This window comes from Mobula birostris, chromosome 26, assembly GCF_030028105.1.
Source record: "Mobula birostris isolate sMobBir1 chromosome 26, sMobBir1.hap1, whole genome shotgun sequence".
NCBI classification, from domain to species: domain Eukaryota; kingdom Metazoa; phylum Chordata; class Chondrichthyes; order Myliobatiformes; family Myliobatidae; genus Mobula; species Mobula birostris.
Genome location: NC_092395.1, coordinates 27,602,051 through 27,623,912, shown reverse-complemented (window position 1 = coordinate 27,623,912; position 21,862 = coordinate 27,602,051). Strand labels below are relative to the sequence as shown.

Genomic DNA, 21,862 nt, shown 5'->3' with positions numbered 1-21,862 from the left:
GTATGTGAATGGTATATATGCAGAACGGGTTGGGGGCATTGCTGAGGAAAATTAAATGAATTAGAATAGGATTGGTGCAGTAAAAAAAATGAGAGTTTAACAGAGGAGGTTAAACTGATCCTCTGTTTCTGTGTTGTGTCCATGATCAACGTTGACAGTGGTTGTGATTCAGCAAACAAATCATCAGCAAGATGGATGGGAAGTTTTCAAACAGGACATGCCAACTGGTCTGAGATGAAGAGGGGCAGCGGGAAGCTCCCTGGAAACATATACAACAGCAACAGAATGAAACAGTGAATACAGAGATCAGGCAGGTTAAATCAGTTAAGGGTCCATGTGACCTACACCTATTTCATTTGGAAGTAGCAGGGACTAGGTAATCCAAGCATCCTACTTCTGTGCTGTACGATCTAGAAATCTTCAATATTAAAAAATACAGAAATTTCTCAAAGTAGTTTTATTTCATTTAAAGCAAACAAAAATCGGCAAAAATGTTTTGCTTCAATACAAGCTTTCATTAAAGAATTATCTTGCCAGTGTTGCTGACTGGGGTTGAAGAGTTGTATTTACATAATATGTTATGCATTTGAAAGCAATGAATGCTTCTGAATTCTCATGAATTAACATGAAGTGCAAAGACTGACATACAGCAGCCATTAGGCACAGTAACACCATAGGAACAAACAAGTAACAAATCAGGCAGGAACGTAAATTGGTCTTGTGCTTTGGATGACAGAAGAACCTGTTCTTCAAAAGCAACACAGAATCGCCATTGCCGAATGGAAGAGACAGGCAAGATCCCGTATGTCTGGTCTTAAAGCAATGCAGTTGACCTTCAATACTACATGGTGCAAGAGTTGGAGATTCAGCCTACATTTTCCAACCACCATAAAAACTTAATAGTGTGCCACCATGCAAGATTGTGCTCATTTCGAAATGCTGAACAGGATCTATATTCTCCATTTTATAGTCAGAGCTAAACTGGACTGGAGCTACAGGACGAGGCAGCAGGTGTAGAACCTCATTGAGATGGTAGTCATTTACTGTAAGGCATGAGCGTAAGAACAATAGGAGAGAAAGACAGACACTGTGTGAAAGGAGAAATAGAGATGAAGAGATTAAGACAGTTGAGAAAGAATTTTAATTTACTTCTCCCAGAAACATCCTTCCATCAGACAGTCGCTTCCACTTCCACTGAATCTTCATCCTCCAGAAGACTATAAACTGCATGGACCTGGACTGGCCTCTGCAGCGGATGTGCGAGTAACTTGGCCATGCAGTTATGCAGCTCCACAGCTTGTCCAGTGAGTGACACGTCGTATTTGTAGCCGGTTCCCTTTGTGTCCAAGTTATTGAAAAATGAATGAGCTTCCTGTGTGAAGAAAGAAAATTTAATATCACTCAGGAATCTAAAAACAGAATAAAAATAGGAAGTACCTTAATGTATATTTAATTATTCCATTCATCATCCTGGCCTCAAAGTCAGAATATTCCAGAGGATCTTGAACCTATTCAAAGCTTATAAAGAATGAAAATTATGCTGAATATCCAGAATACTCAGATAGAATGCTGTATATTACATGTGCTGTGTTGTGGCTGTGACCATTAAACAAGAACCTTCTGCCCAGAGACAGAAAGGACAACAGTTATCTAGTCTCTCAGCCAATATTCCCTTACAGACAATATTAAGTAAAATACATGAGCCTTAAGCACATTATTTACTGATCCCACAGGCAACAATCTGTTGGAACAACTCAGCAGGTTGAACAGCACCTTTGGGAGGACGGGAATTGCCAACATTTTGGGTGGAAACAATGACAATTTATTTCCTCCACAGATACTGCTCAACCTGCTGAGTTTTTGCAGCAGATTGTCTGTCGCTCCAGATTCCAACATCTGCAGACACTTGCATCTCCATTGTCTGCAAGACCTTTCTGTGTGAAGCTCGACTACTGCATTTCCTAGTCACAGTAGCTTTGGCTGCTTCAGTCCCCTTCTCTCCATAAAGTCAGACGAGGGGCATTCACGAAGAACCTCTTATTTATCCGTTACCTATGGCTTCTCAGCCATCACAGTTGATAGAGCTCTCAACCACATCTGTTCTGTTTGCAATATTGCTACTAGGGGGACTGGTTAGGTCGACTTTATCCGCTCAGGGGATCTCCCATTCACTGCTACCAACCTTATAGTTCCCACACCTCGCACTTCCCGTTTCTACCTCCTACCCAAGATCCACAAACCTGCTAATCCTGGTAGACCTATTGTCTCAGCTTGCTCCTGCCCCACCGAACTCATTTCTGCATACCTCGACACTGTTTTATCCCCACTTGTTCAATCCCTTCCCACCTATGCTCGTGACACTTCTCACGCTCTTTAACTTTTTGATGATTTTAAGTTCCCTGGCCCCCACCACTTTATTTTCACCATGGATGTCCAGTCCCTATATACTTCCATCCCCCATCAGGAAGGTCTCAAAGCTCTCCGCTTCTTTTTGGATTCCAGACCTAACCAGTTCCCCTCTACGACCACTCTGCTCCGTCTAGCGGAATTAGTCCTTACTCTTAATAATTTCTCCTTTGGCTCCTCCCACTTCCTCCAAACTAAAGGTGTAGCTATGGGCACCCGTATGGGTCCTAGCTATGCCTGCCTTTTTGTTGGCTTTGTGGAACAATCTATGTTCCAAACCTATTCTGGTATCTGTCCCCCACTTTTCCTTCGCTACATCGACGACTGCATTGGCACTGCTTCCTGCATGCATGCTGAGCTCGTTGACTTCATTAACTTTGCCTCCAACTTTCACCCTGCCCTCAAGATTACCTGGTCCATTTCCGACACCTCCCTCCCCTTTCTAGATCTTTCTGTCTCTATCTCTGGAGACAGCTTATCTACTGATGTCTACTATAAGCCTACTGACTCTCACAGCTATCTGAACTATTACTCTTCTCACCCCGTCTCTTGCAAAAATACCATCCCCTTCTCGCAATTCCTCCGTCTCCGCTGCATCTGCTCTCAGGATGAGGCTTTTCATTCCAGGATGAGGGAGATGTCCTCCTTTTTTAAAGAAAGGGGCTTCCCTTCCTCCACCATCAACTCTGTTCTCAAACGCATCTCCCCCATTTCATGCACATCTGCTCTCACTCCATCCTCTTGCCACCCCACTAGGAATAGGTTCCTCTTGTCCTCACCTACCACCCCATCAGCCTCCGGGTCCAACATATTATTCTCCGTAACTTCCGCCACCTCCAACGGGATCCCACCACTAAGCACATTTTTCCCTACCCCCTCTCTCTGCTTTCCGCAGGAATCGCTCCCTACACGACTCCCTTGTCCATTCCTCCCCCCTCCATCCCTCCCCACCAATCTCCCTCCTGGCACTTATCCGTGTAAGCGGAACAAGTGCTACACATGCCCTTACACTTCCTCCCTTACCACCATTCAGGACCCCAGACAGTCCTTCCAGGTGAGGCGACACTTCACCTGTGAGTCGGCTGGGGTGATATACTGTGTCCGGTGCTCCCGATGTGGCCTTCTATATATTGGCGAGACCCGACGCAGACTGGGAGATCGTTTCGCTGAACACCTACGCCCTGTCCACGAGAGAAAGCAGGATCTCCCAGTGGCCACACATTTTAATTCCACGTCCCATTCCCATTCTGATATGTCTATCCACGGCCTCCTCTACTGTAAAGATGAAGCCACACTCAGGATGGAGGAACAACACCTTATATTCCATCTGGGTAGCCTCCAACCTGATGGCATGAACATTGACTTCTCAAACTTCCGCCAAAGCCCCACCTTCCCCTCGTACCCCATCCATTATTTATTTATATACACACATTCTTTTTTTCTCTCTCTCTCCTTTTTCTCCCTCTGTCCCTCTCACTATACCCCTTGCCCATCCTCCGGGTTTTTCCCCCCTCCCCCTTTTCTTTCTCCCTGGGCCTCCTGTCCCATGATCCTCTCATATCCCTTTTGCCAATCAATTGTCCAGCTCTTGGCTCCATCCCTCCCCCTCGTGTCTTCTCCTATCATTTTGGATCTCCCCCTCCCCTTCCCACTTTCAAATCTCTTACTAGCTTTTCTTTCAGTTAGTCCTGACGAAGGGTCTTGGCCTGAAACGTCGACTGTACCTCTTCCTAGAGATGCTGCCTGGCCTGCTGCGTTCACCAGCAACTTTGATGCAGTGAAATGCGTCATTTCTGTTAACAAATGACACACCTTAGGATGTGCTGGGGTCACCACACATTCTGATGCCAACATAGCATGCCCACAATGCTTGGCAGAACAATGCAGAATGGAACACGTAACAAATCATCAACAGCAGAACAAGCCTCTTTCCTCCTTCCCACACACACGAACAGTCCTCCAACTCCAGGGTAGGCCTCCAGTCGCCAGGCTTCGGCCATTGGGCTTTGACTTCCAATTGACCTTTGGGCCTTGATCTGCGGTATCAACCACCAGACAAGAATCCAAACTCCAGGCTCAAACTCTGGGCACACCAACTCAGCGTCCTCACGCCCCCTCGTGCCTCCTGCTCACACAAACATCTGATCCCAGGACCCAGCAACCTGGGACCGCACAACATGCACAGATGTTCTTTGTCACCCATCCGCATGGCTGGCCTTTCAGCACAGCACAGAGGGCCTAGAATCCAGATGTCTTCCACTACCAGTTCCAACACGCTTCCTTCACCACTGCGGCCACGTTTCTACTCACAACATCCAACGCCAGCCAAACTCTCTACAATGCTGCCTGACCTGAATACCTCCATCCTCCCTTTCACTCCAGTGCGCCAGAAGATGCAGTACTTTGTATTTTGTGATTTAATTTCTTATTTCTCGGACAATAGGGAACATTCAGCTCTTTCTATTTACCTCTCTTCCACACAGATCAGCTGTTACTAAATTTTTAATGCCACCTATCATTCATCCTCTCGAGCTCCAACCTACCACAGATATTCTCTCCTCTTTTGTCCTCTTCCCCCTCATCTCTTAATACAACTTGAAACATCCCAATTTCTGACAATTGAGATTTCTGGTGAAAGTTCACTATTTCACATTCCACAATGAAAAAGGGATTTGTTTTGTTCTCTCTTGTACAACTTTATATAATTTATGTTTAACATGTTTTCCTTGTGATTGATGCTTCTGATACTATGTGCCCACGATGCTGCTGCAAGATTTTCATTGGGGCGGTACGGCAGCGTAGTGGCTTGCACACACGCTTTACAGTCCCAGCGACTTGGGTTCAATTCCCGCTGGTGTCTGTAAGGAGTTTGTACGTTCTCCCCGTGGCCACGTGGGTGCTCCAGTTTCCTCCCACAGTCCACTGGTAGGTTAATTGGTCAATGAAAATTGTCAAATGATTAGGGGTTACTGGGCGGCATGGCTCAAAGGGCCTATTCCACGCTGCACCTCAATAAATAAACTTGACTTTGACTTAGAAAGTGCACTGCAATTGCTTGCTGAGATTTCTTTGATGATGTCTCTCAAAACTTCAGCAGCTAGAAGAGCAAGCTCAGCAATGCACAAGAGCACCACCACCTCTAAATTTTCCTCCCAAGCCATACACCACCTCTCCTTAATTCTGCCTGTCTAAACTCGCTTCTGTCGTGATTGGTTAGTTTAGACACTGCATTGCTTTTCCCATTGGAGAGCTGCCTGGTGTCCAGTTTCAAATATCCTGGGTATATAGAGAGTACGTGTGGGAGGTTCCTTCTCTCTTCTTTTGTTTCAGGCAAGCAGTGCACATGACCATTGGGAAGGTAAGCGCTGTGTGCGCTTTTAACTAAGAATGTTTGTTAAATGCACACATATTTGTTGAGCATTCAGCTTGGTAGTCTCTGTAACTTGGGGAATATGGATGTTTGGTCGAATTTTCACTGTTTGTAAATAAATGATTAATATACTTATTCCCGTTTTCATTGTTTTCTGTCTCACTTGCCAGACCTGCAAACCTGTTTGAACATTATACCACCCTGACGTGGAAATATGTCACTGTCCCTTCTTCACCTGAGCTGAAACAAAGCACACTCATCCCAACAGCACTGCATAACATCTTCAGCACATGGAATGCTGTGGGTTAGGGTTGTGGCTTTTCATAACCTGAGGGGGATTAGAGATTGGCAATAAACATCAGACCGATCAGAAAGGCAACTATAGGTTTCCCCCGGCATCCGAAGGTAGAGTGTTCCTATGAAACGGTTCGTAAGCCGGAATGTCATAAAGCAAAGAAGCAATTACCATTTATTTATATGGGAACATTTTGTGAGTGTTCGCAGACCCAAAAATAACCTACCAAATCATGCCAAATAACATAAAACCTAAAATAACAGTAACATATAGTAAAAGCAGGAATGATATGATAAATACACAGCCTATATAAATTAGAAATACTTCTCTACAATGATTGCTTGCACTGTTCTCCGTAGCGAAAATCTCACGCAAGCGCTCTTGGCAGAAACACTCTCTCCAGTAACCTTTAAGCTATGAAGCTGCCAAATCATACCAAATAACACATAAAAATACACAGCCGATATAAAGTAGAAATAATGTATGTACAGTGTAGTATCAATTACTGGAATTGGGACAGCGCCGAGCACACTGATGATGGTGTGCTAGGCTGAGTCAGAGGTTGGGGTGGTGCAATCGCCACTGATCTGGGCCGACATTTACATGCCGGCTGGCACTTAATTAATTAACTTGTTTATTTCGGCTTTTTTCTTAAAGACGTGCTGGGTGCCTCCCGGCTACCGCTGCATTCTCCGCGAATCAGTATCTGTCCGCGGCCCGGAGGTTGGGACCACTGGGGTGGTGGGACATGGGGGTGTCATCCCATCGTCGATCAGGGCAGGCAGGTCATCTTCTTCTATGTCTGCCTGCATCAATGTCGAAGGGCAAGGTTCGCCATCAGCTGTGGCTGATGTGGAAGGCTTGAAAAACGACGGTATGCTTGACTGCTAGCCTCACGTATTTTTCTATCATACAGTTCTTTGTAAACTACCTTGCAAATATGCCCTAAACCGACGTACCCTTTCAAAATTAAAGTCGTACTGTATCATTGCAGCGAAAATCTCACGCAGTTGCTTCACGTTCAGTTCCTGGACGACTTCACTTTCGGTCCGTTCACTACTGCATTCGGTTTCAATTGTTGTCCTTTCCTCTTCCAATTGCATCAGCTCTTCATCTATCAGTTCTTGGTCACGGGATGCCAAAACCTCTTCAACATCATCCTCGTCAACTTCCACAAGCCAAACTCACTTTATCCTTACTTCGTTCACCATGATTGAAACGCTTAATTATGTCTAGTTTTACGCTAAGTGCAACACCCTTACGAGTCCTTTTAGGCTTTTTTGATACCTTAGAACTCACCTTGCAAACGGCTGCTCACAGGCATGTGTTTAAGCAATGCGGGCAAGAATGCAGTTCCGAATCCGGGGGAGAGCGGCTGCTGGGGGCGCGTGCTGCTTTTTTTTCGCACACTGCTTTTTTCTAACAGTGAAAACACCTCCTGTTAGCAAAAACAGGGAACTAATGTAGGTCTTTCGTAACAGTGAGGTTTCGTAAAGCGAACATTCAAAAAGCGGGGGCCACCTGTACTCCAAGAAGAACGAAAAATATTACGTCTATTCAAAAGTAGTTATTTTGTTCCTGTTGAAGCAACACTACAGAAATACTGGCTATTCCTGACAGTCTTTAATAATCTGCTCACCAAGATGTAAATTGATCTTTTGTCTGTTTTCTGCAGTTGTATTACTTATCCAGTTAAACACTGCTTGTAATATCTGAAGCAGTCAAGACCTTGAGGGGGTAATGAAAAGCCAGCTCACCAACTACACATTCATTATCTTAGGTGCTAGAGAAAGATTGTAGAAAAAAAGATACATAATTTTAAACAGAATGATAGAACATTCCTCCTATTCCCCTACATTCCTCCTTAGAACATCTGGAGAATAAAGACGCATACGTAAGGCTCCTTTTCATTGACTACAGCTCTGCCTTTAATACCATCATTCCAAATAAACTGATTCCTAAGCTCCGGAACCTGGGCCTTAGCACTCAGATCTGCAGCTGGATCTTCAACTTCCTCACAGACAGGACCCGGGCTATAAAAATAGGGGACAAGCTCTCCTCTACAATCACTCTGAGCACCGGTGCCCCACAAGGCTGTGTACTCAGCCCCCTGCTGTACTCACTGTACACCCATGATTGTGTAGCCAAGTTTCCATCAAACTCAATATATGTTTGCTGATGACACCACAATTGTAGGATGTATCTCAGGTAATGATGAGTTTGAGTACAGAGAGGAAATTAAGAACCTGGTGGCATGGTGCAAAGACAATAACCTATCCCTCAACGTCAGCAAGACAAAGGAATTGGTTGTTGACTTCAGAAGGAGTAGCGGACCGCATGACCCAATTTACATCGGTGGTGCGCAAGTGGAACAGGTCAAAAGCTTTAAGTTCCTCAGGGTCAATATCACAAATGATCTGACTTGGTCCAACCAAGCACAGTCCACTGCCAAGAAGGCCCACCAGCGCCTTTACTTCCTGAGAAAGCTAAAGAAATTTGGCCTGTCCTCTAAAACCCTCACTAATTTTTATAGATGCACCGTAGAAAGCATTCTTCTAGGGTGCATCACAACCGGGTATGGAAGTTGTCCTGTCCAAGACCGAAAGAAGCTGCAGAAGATCGTGAACACAGCCCAGTACATCACACAAACCAATCTTCCGTCCTTGGACTCACTTTACACCGCACGCTGTCGGAGCAGTGCTGCCAGGATAATCAAGGACACGATCCACCCAGCCAACACACTTTTCGTCCCTCTTCCCTCTGGGGAAGGCTCAGGAGCTTGAAGACTTGTACAGCCAGATTTGGGAACAGCTTCTTTCCAACTGTGATAAGACTGCTGAACAGATCCTGACCCGGATATGGGCCATACCCTCCAAATATCCAGATCTGCCTCTCAGTTTTTTTGCACTATCTTACTTTCCCTTTTCTATTTTCTACTTATGATTTATAATTTAAATTTTTAATATTTACTATCAATTTGTACTCCAGGGAGCATGAAGCGCAGAATCAAATATCGCTGTGACGATTGTGCGTTCTAGTATCAATTGTTTGGTGACAATAAAGTATGAAGTAAAGAACTTTATTTTACCGAACAAGATTATTCAATGCGAACCGTATCAGATCAATTGTGAGAATGTGGCAAGAGCGCATGTGGCCGATTGATCGCGCAGTGAATCGACTGGGCCTCCTGCACACAGAAGGCTCTCTCTTTTTTGCGCGGGCTTTCAAGTGCACGTTTTTTTGTCTCAGCAGGCCCGGTTTGTCACCACCAAACTGTTAAGTTGCCCACTGTGTACTGTTACTAACGTGATTCAGTAAAAATGTTTAATCCTACTACTCCGTTGTTGGTCTTGCTCTCCACATATACAACACAGCCCATCATCGAAAAGTAGCTATTAAGGCCAATTCTATCCCAGACAAATGATTATCTAGGTACTTATTTTAAACTTGCTTCTTATCACACTTACAGGCAAAGAATTCCAACTATTCTTTTGGAGGAAAACCACTGCCTTCCTCCCTGCCCCCCTCCCACTCCTTCCACCACTCTGAACTCTGACCCCTGACCCTACCACTAAGTAGTGTAAACCTTTATTCCCTGAATAAAGCAACCTCTAATAATGCAGGTTCTTGTTACTCATCTTATCTCTGCTATTTATGAATTGTGCCCTCATATTCTTGTTACACAGAAAATATCACAGGCTTTTCTCAAAATGGGTGTAACCAATATACAGTGCACTAATGCTTTATACATTCTTATCACTTATGCCCTAATCAATAAGAATGAAGATATATATATCTTGTAATATTTATATGGAGCAAATTAGGTAGCACAAACTGTTTTCATTGATTACCTTTAGACCCGATGCATACCTGTCCCACTTTATTGCTTCCCCCTCTCCACATGGGTAAATGTGCTGCCCCACTCCCCTTGCAAAATATCTGCCATATTTTCTTTACAACAGTAGCTGCACCGCACATTATGAGAAAGGTGGACAAAATGAGCAAGACAAACATTGGAGATGTTGGGAGGGTGGGGAGGTAGGGGAAAGTACAACACTACCTTGGAACCAGGCTCCTCTTCCATTTCGTCAGTTCTGTTGTAAACATAAATCACATCGAAGAAAAAATAAGGGGATTGCAGAATTTTCTGTGGGGAGAGGTGTAGAAACACATTGATTATACTGGGCATCAAGTAAAACTGTATATCAACTTAGAAATGTAATCTTTCTCAGCACATTACATCCCACAGGATGGAACAAATGAAAGAGGTGAAAACTGATGAACTTCATTAGGGAGGAATATTGAGCAATAATGGAAGTAAGTCTGTTGAGGTACAAAGTGAACCATTGTCCAACTGGAGTGGATACAAACAACAAAATGAAGCTAAGCAGAAATTAAGTTAGCAGGTTCTCGAGAGGCTTTAAGGCAGAAATAGATAAAGCAATGTGAAAGAGTACAGATGAAGAGCTAGAGATAATCGGCTAGGAAAAAAAAACTCCAGGCCCAGGAACAGTTGAGGACAAATGCAAGAGTGCAGGAAGTTGGAGGGACATGAAGGAATTGAGAAAGTGGAAAGAGGATGACTGCAGGATGACAGTGTCATAGGACTCAGAAAGTTGGCAATCCACCCAAAATGACACAAGGTAGAGACTACCTCACACTCTCATTCTAAAACCAAATGCCCAAACCAGACCTCTCTGGAATGATGGGCTTCTGAGATCTTGCAGATTATTGAACAAAACAAAAAAAACAAAAAAAAAAATTACCCCAACAATCTAGAAACCTTTCACCCTCAACCCCACCATCCCTTCATTTCCAAAATCCCAGATACCCCAATTCCATTTTCCCATTTTATCTCTCAATCCAGAAATACACTATTGTTTTTGGTCACGTTCTCCAGTAATTCTACAGGCTCTGCTTTTTTCTTCCCAACCCAAGAATTATTTGAATTCATCACAAATATGGATACCTTTTCCCATTCTTCTTCAATTTCGATTTCTCATCTGATCAATGCATCTTAAATTACAAAAATCCATTACCTCAATTTTGAGTGTATTGACTGAGCACTCCAAACCCTCTGAGGAATAGGATGCTCAGGTAGTTGGGATCCTTTGAAGGAATTTCTCATGTTGGTGGCTGACCAAAAACATTTTCTAAAATGGATCAAAGTAGCCAAAGGCTGTATCCCATATGCACCCAGCAAGCAGTATCTTTGTCCCCATTATTGCAAGGGTTGGGGGAGTTACAAATTCAAACAGGAGGCAAAATATCATGCTACTTACGCTGAAATGCTCCACTGAAACTGACTGCGGGTTGCAGGGTGTTCGAATGTAGACTAGTATCATCCGTACGATGTATGGAGGCGGGATTGTCTGCACATTTTCTGTCACTGGCAATTCAATTTTCTGTTGTCTGGGATCAGATGCTAAAATGAATTAATCTGAGTAATAAGCTCAGCCTAGCAAGGTTATGAAAGGTCACAAAAACTCAAAGCCCTTCCCAAGATGTGGAGGACTCTGCCAGTTTTCTATCTGGAATGTGTACAGCACTCACAATTCAATGAAGAGCCACAATTGCGCTTGCGTTCAACTGTCACTCACTGGTTAGCACCTCAGCTCAAAGTCAGGTTGAGGATTCAATACTACTCCAAAATCCCATGCAAAAACACAGTTTGGCACTTCCAGTGCAGGAAGCAAGGGTATGCAGTTCTAATAAAGGTGTCAACTTTCAGGTGAAACACTTAATTAAATCCTTGCCCTCCCTCTCAGGTGAACGCAAACACTCCCATCAATTGAGGAGCAGGGCAACTACATTTAGTGCCTGGACAAACTTTATTCCTTTTAGCTGCATCACTAAAGGATCTTTTTTGCAGTCTGTATCATATTGATGTTGTGAGATCTTTCCATGAACACCGTGACATTTACAACACTACAACAGTGTGGCATCTGTTAGTCTCGCGAGACCATGGATCTGCACCTGGAAAGCTCCAGGGCGCAGGCCTGGGCAAGGTTGTATGGAAGACCAGCAGTTGCCCATGCTGCAAGTCTCCCCTCTCCACGACACTGATGTTGTCCAAGAGAAGGGCAAGGGCCGATACAGCTTGGCATCAGTGTCGTCACAGGAGTTGCCAGAACAAGGTTGAAGGCAATGTCGGATTGCCTTAGGGACTCCAGGTCTGGATTTGTCCTCAGGGTTTACCCCTGAAAACCCTGTCCCATGAGTGGGTATGGCCGGAAGGCAGCGGAGATTTGAAATCAGAGTTTTCCCTCTCTTAGATCAGCGGTCCCCAAACACCAGGCCGCCAAGCATGTGCTACCAGGCCGCTAGGAAACGATATGATTTGGCGATATGAGTCAGCTGCACCTTTCCTCATTGCCTGTCATGCCCACTGTTGAGCTTGAACGCACGCGAGGTCATTACCCGCACGTCATCCACGTCAGCGCGGGAAGGAGATCAACTCCTCCAGCTTGCAAATGACGGCGGGCTGAAAAGTATGTTTGACATAACATCTCTGCCGGCATTCCGGATCAAAGTCACGGCTAAATATCCTGAGATAGCCACAAAAGCACTGAAAACATTGCTTCCATTCCCAACATATTTCTGCAATGAATGCAACGATAACTAAATTGTGGAATAGACTGGACATAAGGTACCCCCTTTGAGTATCGCTGTCTCCCATCACCCCTCGATAGGACCGTCTTGTTGCAGGTAAACAAGCCCAGGCCTCCCACTGATTCAGCAATATTGGTGTGTTGCAATGATTTTATATGTTCATACGAGGAAAATATGTGCTGTGTGTTTAATATCCAAACGTTACTTAAAATGTTATGATGCTGTTGACTTATAAGTAACTTATATAACCATATAACAATTACAGCACGGAAACAGGCCATCTCGGCCCTTCTAGTCCATGCCAAACGCTACTCTCACCTAGTCCCACCGACCTGCACTCAGCCCATAACCCTCCATTCCTTTCCTGTCCATATACCTATCCAATTTTTCTTTAAATGATAATGTTGAACCTGCCTCTACCACTTCTACTGGAAGTTCGTTCAACACTTACTTCAAGCTCCCCTGTCCTCCCCTGATAATTGACTTATCACTATATTCATGTGAGGAAAATATGCACTGTGTGTTTAATATTAAATTCACTAGATAAACCCTTTTAGAAACGAAATTGAGTTTATTAGCCACTTATCACCTATATTCCGGTCGTGATTAACACACTCCCCCCCCCCCACCCCGAACAGAATTGCCAAATATGATGTGTAGGGGAAAAAAATCGGCAAGTACACGTATGCGCACACAGGTGCCCGCGCAAGGCTTCATGGTCATTGTAGTCTTTCTCGGGGTAAACACAACGTATTTGACTGCTCTTCTTGTCCATTGGCAATGCTACCCCCCCCCCCCACCCCCAGTCAGCCGGTCTGCAGTGCAAAAAATGTTGGGGACCCCTGTCTTAGATGGACTGCCTTCCCAGGCTGACGAGCTCCATCTACACTACAACAGTGACTAAACGTTAAAGTTGCTCATTAGCCGTACTGCTCTTTCTGATGTCAAATGATTACGACAGGCACTGTAGAAATGGGAATGTCCTGTGCACATTTACAGTGAATCCTCAGACAGCACTGTGCTCTGAAGCAGCACTTACTTGCTTACTGCATACCAAGCTGATGCAAAGTACTGCCAAGCTTATTTTCATACTTATTTACACAGAGGAATGTGTCAGATTCAAAGATTACTCAACCTGGTCTGGAACTCCCCACTCACTGAGAGCTTTCTCAAATATATTTTTTGGATGCATCAGCTCAAGATAGAACACATTTTTTAAAAAGTTGGAGTAAGAGCTACTTACACAAGGTTAAAGAGCCCATCCAGATCTGGAATTAGACTTTAAGGAAAAAAAATGAAGAATTATGTAGCATCACAGTACAGAGTGATCACTAGGCCAAATGGAATTATGCTCTACACAAGCCTCCACCCAGTCACCAATAACCTACCATTTCTTTCTCTTTTATCATAAACATCGAGCCTGCCTTTATTCTGTCAAAGACATTTGCAACCAGTCCCTGCATACTCACCATCTGACGTCTGAAGGATGCCTCTTAAGTTTATTTCTGATTACTGTGTAGCAGCAATTCTTATTCTTGATTTCAACTTTCACATGAGGAAATTGTTTCCAAAAAGCCTATTATTCAAACACTTCTGGATTTGAAGATCACTCACTGATTTCCTCTTCATTTTCTTCATCTTGCTGTAACCTTCCAGTTGTGACAACACCTTTGTAAATCTTCCCTACACTTTCTAGTGTTGCAACTGGCCAACTTGCCCCGTCAGTCTCTTAAACACTGTTTTGTACAGGGCCAGGCTATCCAACAGTATTAGAGTGACAGACATATCTCACTATGACTGCACAGTGCCACTATCACAAAACCCCAGTTCTGTAAACAGCTAAGTACGATCAGTTCTGACTCAAGCCAACTTTAGAAGATGCATATCTCTAATTATATCACTGGAGAGCTTCGACAGTTCAAGTGAAATACAATATGAAACTTCCTCTTCTATTACAGTTTACTAAGCTCTTAATATTGGACATGGAATCCTCGGTCTGGTTTATTCATGCCCAAACATCTCTGCAACAGGCACAGAGCATACCCTGCAATCTTATAGGATGACAGCAACACAGTCCATTACAGCACACACAATCCAATTCAGGACTCATGGACCTCCACGAGAAAAGGATACCGAAAGACTCACAGACATTTGTATCTAGGTCGTACAGACAGCTGCAAACTTCCCGGGGGTCAGAGGTGAAGCCAGACAGCTGGAATGAAGGAAAGAGAAATGGAACATGCATATCAGCTAATAATTCAGATCAATGCTCCAATATTTCCAATCATCTGCTTGGTTAGTACATAGACTGAATTATATTCTAGTGCCATCAACTGGCTTACTTTTGGCACTACACAGTGGTTGTTGACATGGCAGCGAGGGCCAGTGTGCAAATTCAAAACATGCAGGTAGGGAAAATGGTCTAAAATCACTCCAGTGATTTGGTTTTTGATCCCGGTATGAACAGTTAAGGATCAATGCTGTTTTGGGGTCACAGGGCAATTCCAGTGGTTTGAATGGTACCAGCTAGGCACACTTTCTTCCCTCCGACCTCAGCTTTAGACTGTACATTGTACACTCCATCGTCCCTCCCCCTGTCCTCATCTACCACCCCACCAGCCTCCGGGTCCACCATATAATTCTCCGTAACTTCCGCCACCTCCAACGGGATCCCACCACCAAGCACATCTTCCCCTCCCCCCCCCCCGGCTTTCCGCAGGGATCGCTCCCTACGCGACTCCCTTGTCCATTCGTCCTCCCCATCCCTCCCCACCGATCTCCCCCCTGGCACTTATCCTTGTAAGCGGAACAAGTGCTACACACACTTCCTCCCTCACCACCATTCAGGGCCCCAGACAGTCCTTCCAGGTGAGGCGACACTTCACCTGTCAGTCGGCTGGAGTGATATACTGCGTCCAGTGCTCCCGTCCTTCTATATGTTGGTGAGACCCGACGCAGACTGGGAGATCATTTTGCTGAACACCTATGCTCTGTCCGCCAGAGAAAGCAGGATCTCCCAGTGGCCACACATTTTAATTCCACGTCCCATTCCCATTCTGATATGTCTATCCACGTCCTCCTCTACTGTAAAGATGAAGCCAAACTCAGGTTGGAGGAACAACACCTTATATTCCGTCTGGGTAGCCTGCAACCTGATGGCATGAACATTGACTTCTCTAACTTCCGCTAATGCCCCACCTCCCCCCTCGTACCCCATCTGTTATTTATTTATATACACACATTCTTTTTCTCTCTTTCCTTTTTCTCCTCTGTCCCTCTCACTATACCTCTTGCCCATCCTCTGGGTTTTTTTCCCCCGCTCCCCCTTTTCTTTCTCCCTGGGCCCCCTGTCCCAAGATCCTCTCATATCCCTTTTGCCAATCACCTGTCCAGCTCTTGGCTCCATCCCTCCCCCTCCTGTCTTCTCCTATCATTTTGGATCTCCCCCTCCCCCTCCCACTATCAAATCTCTTACTAGCTCTTCGTTCAGTTAGTCCTGACGAAGGGTCTCGGCCCGAAACATCGACTGTACCTCTTCCTAGAGATGCTGCCTGGCCTGCTGCGTTCACCAGCAACTTTTATGTGTGTTGTATTGTTCTTACCCAAGTGACTTCATCATTCACCACCACGAGGGCAAACTCATGCCGCTTGTCAATCTTGTGCTTTGTCCTGACAAACATTTCTATCATTTTCTGAGCAATGTTTAATGCGTTGGTTTTGGAACTAAGTAAAAAAAAACAAAAGAATAAAATCAAATTCAGCAATTCCCAGTACCTAATCAAAGTCAAATCACTACAGTCCCAGTACCTGAGTCACAGCCGATCCAATAGCCTCAAGGATAAATGAACTATCAACCCAACTATCACCCAGTACCACAGAAACTTGCATTGAATGAGACAGTCACTTGGCCCACAGTTCCTACTCACCCTCCCACCACACCACCCCCCCCCAGACAGAAGAGGGATAGTGTTCCGCTGGTCTTCCCACCCCACCACCCTACATTTCCACTACATCAAGCTTCATAACTTCTACCACCAGCCGCAACTTCCCCTCCCCACCCCTTTCCACATGGATTACTCGCTCTGTGGTTCCTCATCTGCTCATCCTTCCCCAAGCACTTTCCCCTCCAACCATAAGAGGTGTTACCTCTACACCTCCTCTCCTACCATCATCCAGGGCTCTAAACAGCCCTCCTGGGTGAGGCAGACATTCACATGCCTTAATTATTAAATCTAGTCTCCCTGACGTGGTCTCTTTTACATTGACGAGACCAGGAATAGACCAGACAACAGCTTTGCTGAGCCACAGTACTCCGTCCACCATGGATGTCTGGATCTCTCGGTTGTTATTCTCCTTCTCATTTCCATGTTGATATGACTGCCCTCAGCATCTTCCTCTGCCAGGGTAAGGCTAAACACAAACCAGAGGAATAGCACCTCATATTCTGCCTAAGTAGGCACCCAATGGCAAGAGTACTGAATCCTCCAACTTCCAGTAAACTGCTCTCCTCCTGATCTACTCACATCAGCCACCATCACGTTGTTTTTTGCCCTTCCTTGAGTCACTCGATCTTCCCATCACCCACACACTCCTCCGCTGTTCCCATCTATCTGCCATTCCATGATCCACCTTACTCCCCGCAGCTTCCATCACCTTCACCTTTAGCCTTTTGTCACCCGCCCAGTTTCCACTGCTGCTTTCAATCTACCTCCCTGCATCTGCTCTTGCTACACCCCTTCCCTCCATCTCTTTAAACCAGCTATCTCCCCTCTATCTTTCAGTCCATAGCAAGGGTCTCAACCCAAAATGTCAACTCACAAACATGAGAAAATTTGCAGGTGCTGGAAATCCAAGCCACACATACACACACAAAATGCTGGAGGAACTCAGCAGGCCAGGCAGCATCTATGGAAAAAGAGAACAGTCGACATTTTGGGCTGAGACCCTTCTTCAGGACTGCTGCCTGGCCTGCTGAGTTCTTCCAGCATTTTGTGTGTGTCGCCAAGAAGTCAACTGTCCATTTCCCTCCATAGAAGTTTCCTGACCCACTGAGTTCTTCCGCAATCTTGTGTGATTCTCCAGATTCCAGCACCTACTGTCTCCTGTGTCTCCACCTGGCCCACTGTACATGGCTGGGATTTTTTTAACTACCTAATTAGTTGCCAATTTTTTACTATTCCACAGCTATAATCACCCACAGCCCCATCGAGTAGTTATCCAATTCAGCTATTAAACTTGCTTGCACATTCCACATCACAACTCACTGTACAAATACATTCTAATCTTTCCTTTTACCAATTATGATAAATCTGTGCTGTCTTTGGTTTTTTTCTTTTTGCTAACTCCTGGAAACAGTAGTCCTTAGTTTCTCCATAAAAACCAAAATAACCTTTAATGTTCTTTGTGAAAATATAAATTCTCCTCTCAGCCGTTTTGCTGCCAGATTAATTCCACAGGGACAAAACTTGAAGAGACTAATTGCATTCTCAAAGTCAATACAGAATAAAATCCAAAACCCTTCCCTATTGGCCACTCCACTAAACAAAATGTTATGACAAAACTAAAATTCCTCACATGGAACTCAGCTCGACACTAAACTCTAAAAACCCAATCAACATCAACTCAACTTACTCTCAAAGCAAAACCCCTCTTTCTTCCTCCTCACCCGCACTGCAGTCCTCCGAGACTTCCATTCCACTCACTCTGCATGGATTCTGCTAAAACTACAATCCTCGATTAGTCATTCAATCTTACAACCTGCACTTGGACACAAGAACAAGCTTGTCTAAAAGGCTGACTTCCAAATCAGATAAAGAATGGCAGCCACACTTGATTCACATAACATTTGCCTCATCCCATCTCAGCTACACAAGCCTCCTCTCACTCAGTCTCACCTTACCTTAGGAATATATTCTATTGTTTTTAAAGCAGTTTCATTTTAAATACATCTCTGCTTGTTGCCTCAACTACTCCCTGTGGGAACTAATGGTACATTTTCACCACTGAGGCAAATGTTTCCACTGATTCTACTTATTAAAGACCCATCTTATCTGTATCTCCTCTAAATCAGCACATTAAATAGCTTCATAAAGTTTCAAGCTTCTTCAGCATTCAGTTTTCCTGCAGAAAGAAAGCGCCAGTCTGCCCAATTTTCTGGCAGATGTTCATAGATGGCAAGCGTCAAAATAATAAGAAGTAGTATCCTAACCCATTCATCGACTCTAGTTTCTGCAGTGACATCTCCTCTGAGAGATCCAAGCAGATGACCTGTGAAGAGAATGAGACAAGACTTGAAGCCAGGCCTTTTGCAGTCTGAGCCTACATGATAGACACATCACTGACCCACGACCCAGATCTAACCGACTCAGCAAAACATTGCAATGCTTAAAACCTTACTCTAATGTAACTAGGACCATCACACCATGACACACAAACTGGTGCTCAAAAGAAATCACACTTTAAAAATGTCTACAACACACAGAGACCATCTTCCTTGTTAGTGGCACTCTCCATAAACTGCAACTTTGTCAGTAATCCAGGATAAACTTTCACTTGGGCTACCTTCAGTCCTTCAATCTCACTGTCCTACACATGCTTCAACATATAATACATTTAAATATATCCCAATCTCCTCACTGTAGATCGTCCCTTCTGCTGTTTCTGATGTATCCTCATCTCTCTGTATACATCCTTCTATGCAACAGCCATCTGTGATGATCAGAACCCCAATAAAAGGACCTTGAGCTGTAAATCCTTTCCCTGAAAGTTTGCTATACAGTAATCACTATCAAACCTGGCTTTTCCCCTCCCCACATACAATACCCATTGGGATTATGGAGAAATATTTGTCATAATTTGGATATTTCCAGCTACAGAATTAGGTTAGGAGCCAGGATGGAAGTAGTTTGGGTCACATAATGACTGAGCACTCAACACACCAGCTTCATACCTACAGAGAGATACTGTACTAATAATCCAAGTTGCATAATCCTTATTCCTAATTTATTTCTTATAACTCAATTATAATGTAATGAGTGCATTAGCTTCCTAACCTCTCTATACACAAAAGGCCATTTCAAATCTAACTAATTCCCTCCCGCAAGACAACCAAATTCCATTTATCAATCAAGGTCATTCAAAACTTCCCCTCCTTTCCAGATAACTCATACATTAAGATGTCTCCAGCTTTCGATTCTACATTACATATTCTTCAGATTTTATTACATAGCTTCCTGCAGAACAGAAGTGCACCATCACAAAAGTTTAGTAACTGATTCGGTCAACATGCACTACAATAATTTTCCCTAATTATATATTTTATTTCCAAACGGTAATTGACCACTGTTTTTTTAAAAGCAACCACAACAGAACTTACCACTTTCTCTGGGCAGTTAACCTTTGGGGTCCTGATCTGAATCTCAGGCTGGGGTTGACTTTGGAACTGCAGTTGAGATTGGAATTGGGGCTGACTCTGGGATTGGGGAAGGGCTGAAGACTGACCTTGCGGCAGGGTCTGGTTTTGAAGCTGAGGTTGGCTTTGAGACTGGGGCAGCGACTGAGGTTTGGACTGGAATTGGGACTGGGACTGAGACTGAGACTGGGGCAGTGACTGGGTTGGACACGGGGGTGTAGGTTGGGACTGACTTTGGGTTTGATTTGCGGTTTGGGATGGATTGGGGGACTGATTTGAAGACTGGGACTGGAATTTACTTTGGGATTGAGTTTGAGTTACGGACTGGGGCTGGAACTGGCTTTGAGATTGGGACTGGGGTTGAGACTGGTTCTGGGTCTGGAACGAGGGCAGACTGTGGGCTTGGGCCTGGGCCTCCTGTTCCTGCTGCCTCCTCCGACTACCCCTGGTCCTTCCCCCGACTCCTGGGCTCTCAGTTCCAGCCTCTCCATCTCCTTCTCTACTGCCCGACTGCGCCCCCTGACCGGGCGGATCCTGTCTGTCCTCTGCGCCCTCGGGGTTGGACCGGGTACTCGGCCGCTGAACGCTCGGGCCCGAAGCCTGGGGCTCGGGTTCAGAACCGGCCGGCGCCTCTCGGCCTTCCTCAACGGGCGCCGACATTTCTCCACTACAAACACCAGGGCGGAAATCGTCCTTAATGGTTTCTGGGAGATGTAGTTCCTCGCCTTCAGTTTCCGCCTGTGAAATCAAAAGAAGGACTACAATCCCAGAGGAAACAGTGGCGCCGCTATTTTGTAGTTCCTGATGCCTCTTTCCCATTGCACTCAACGAGAAATAAACTACATCTCACAGAATGCTGCGTGAAACTTCGCCAGAGCATGTCTTTTGTTTTATCATCTATCTTGTTATATGATTACCGTAAATCAATCTATTTCTAAAAGGCTCATCCATTCCAACACAATGTATGACAACTCATGGATAACCAGAAAATACTAATTTATTTCCTTTCTTACTTACGAGAAGGGAACGATTTTTTGTTTCTCAACTTTTATTGTAGTGAATTATGGTCAGGGAGGGCAAGTATATCTTTAATTGTAGCTGTTAACCTCTATTCTATATGTGGAAATCTCTCCTAATTTTGGCTGCTTCAGAAATTCGTGTTGGGATTTTAGAAATTCCACTGTTTTATTTCTGCTACTTGATGATGTGTAAACTATGATTCTAATCAATTAAACCCATTGTTGATTAGATCCCACATACAGACTGGGCTCAAAAGTGTTCCAATCTTCTCCGCCTTCCTCACTGTACACCTTAGCTTCAACAAGTATCCCGCTGGACTGGAACTGATATACAGCGTGAGCTGGACATTGTTTAAATTTTATTAACACTACTCCAGGACCATTAGCCATATCTCATTTATAGTAAACAGACTATACTGATTTGCATAAGTGCATAATTGGAGCTGCAAGTTATTAATCCTTTCATTGGAAAAATAATTAACTCTTTCATTTGCCCCGCAATAAAACTTGTTATCTTTGCTGTTAATTTTCATTCTACTTTCTCCTTCACACTTTCTATCTCTGACTCCTTCTTGAATTCTGTCTCCAGTTCAGCGATAGGTTAACAACTAGATAATCTATTGCAGGCCACAACTCTGTAGCCTGTTTCTACGATTCCTATACTATACCACAAGTTTCTTTGTCTCTCTTGCTCGGTGCTTCCAAGTTGAAATTCCTTTTTCCACAATTGTGGTTTCTTCTCTGCTCGA

The 21,862-nt window shown here is 44.4% G+C and overlaps 1 protein-coding gene across 1 annotated transcript; it reads right to left on the bottom strand.

The window, feature by feature from the left end:
• Nucleotides 1-442: 442 nt before the first annotated feature.
• babam1 (BRISC and BRCA1 A complex member 1) lies at nucleotides 443-20,775 on the bottom strand. The gene is made up of 8 exons (XM_072243971.1): nucleotides 20,059-20,775; nucleotides 18,892-18,950; nucleotides 16,286-16,406; nucleotides 14,817-14,895; nucleotides 13,927-13,951; nucleotides 11,354-11,483; nucleotides 10,132-10,218; nucleotides 443-1,372 (listed from the first exon to the last, which is right to left on the bottom strand). The coding sequence occupies exons 1-8, from the start codon at nucleotides 20,752-20,754 to the stop codon at nucleotides 1,172-1,174; spliced, it is 1,398 nt and encodes a 465-aa protein (XP_072100072.1). The 5' UTR covers nucleotides 20,755-20,775; the 3' UTR covers nucleotides 443-1,171.
• Between the last annotated feature and the right edge of the window lie 1,087 nt (nucleotides 20,776-21,862).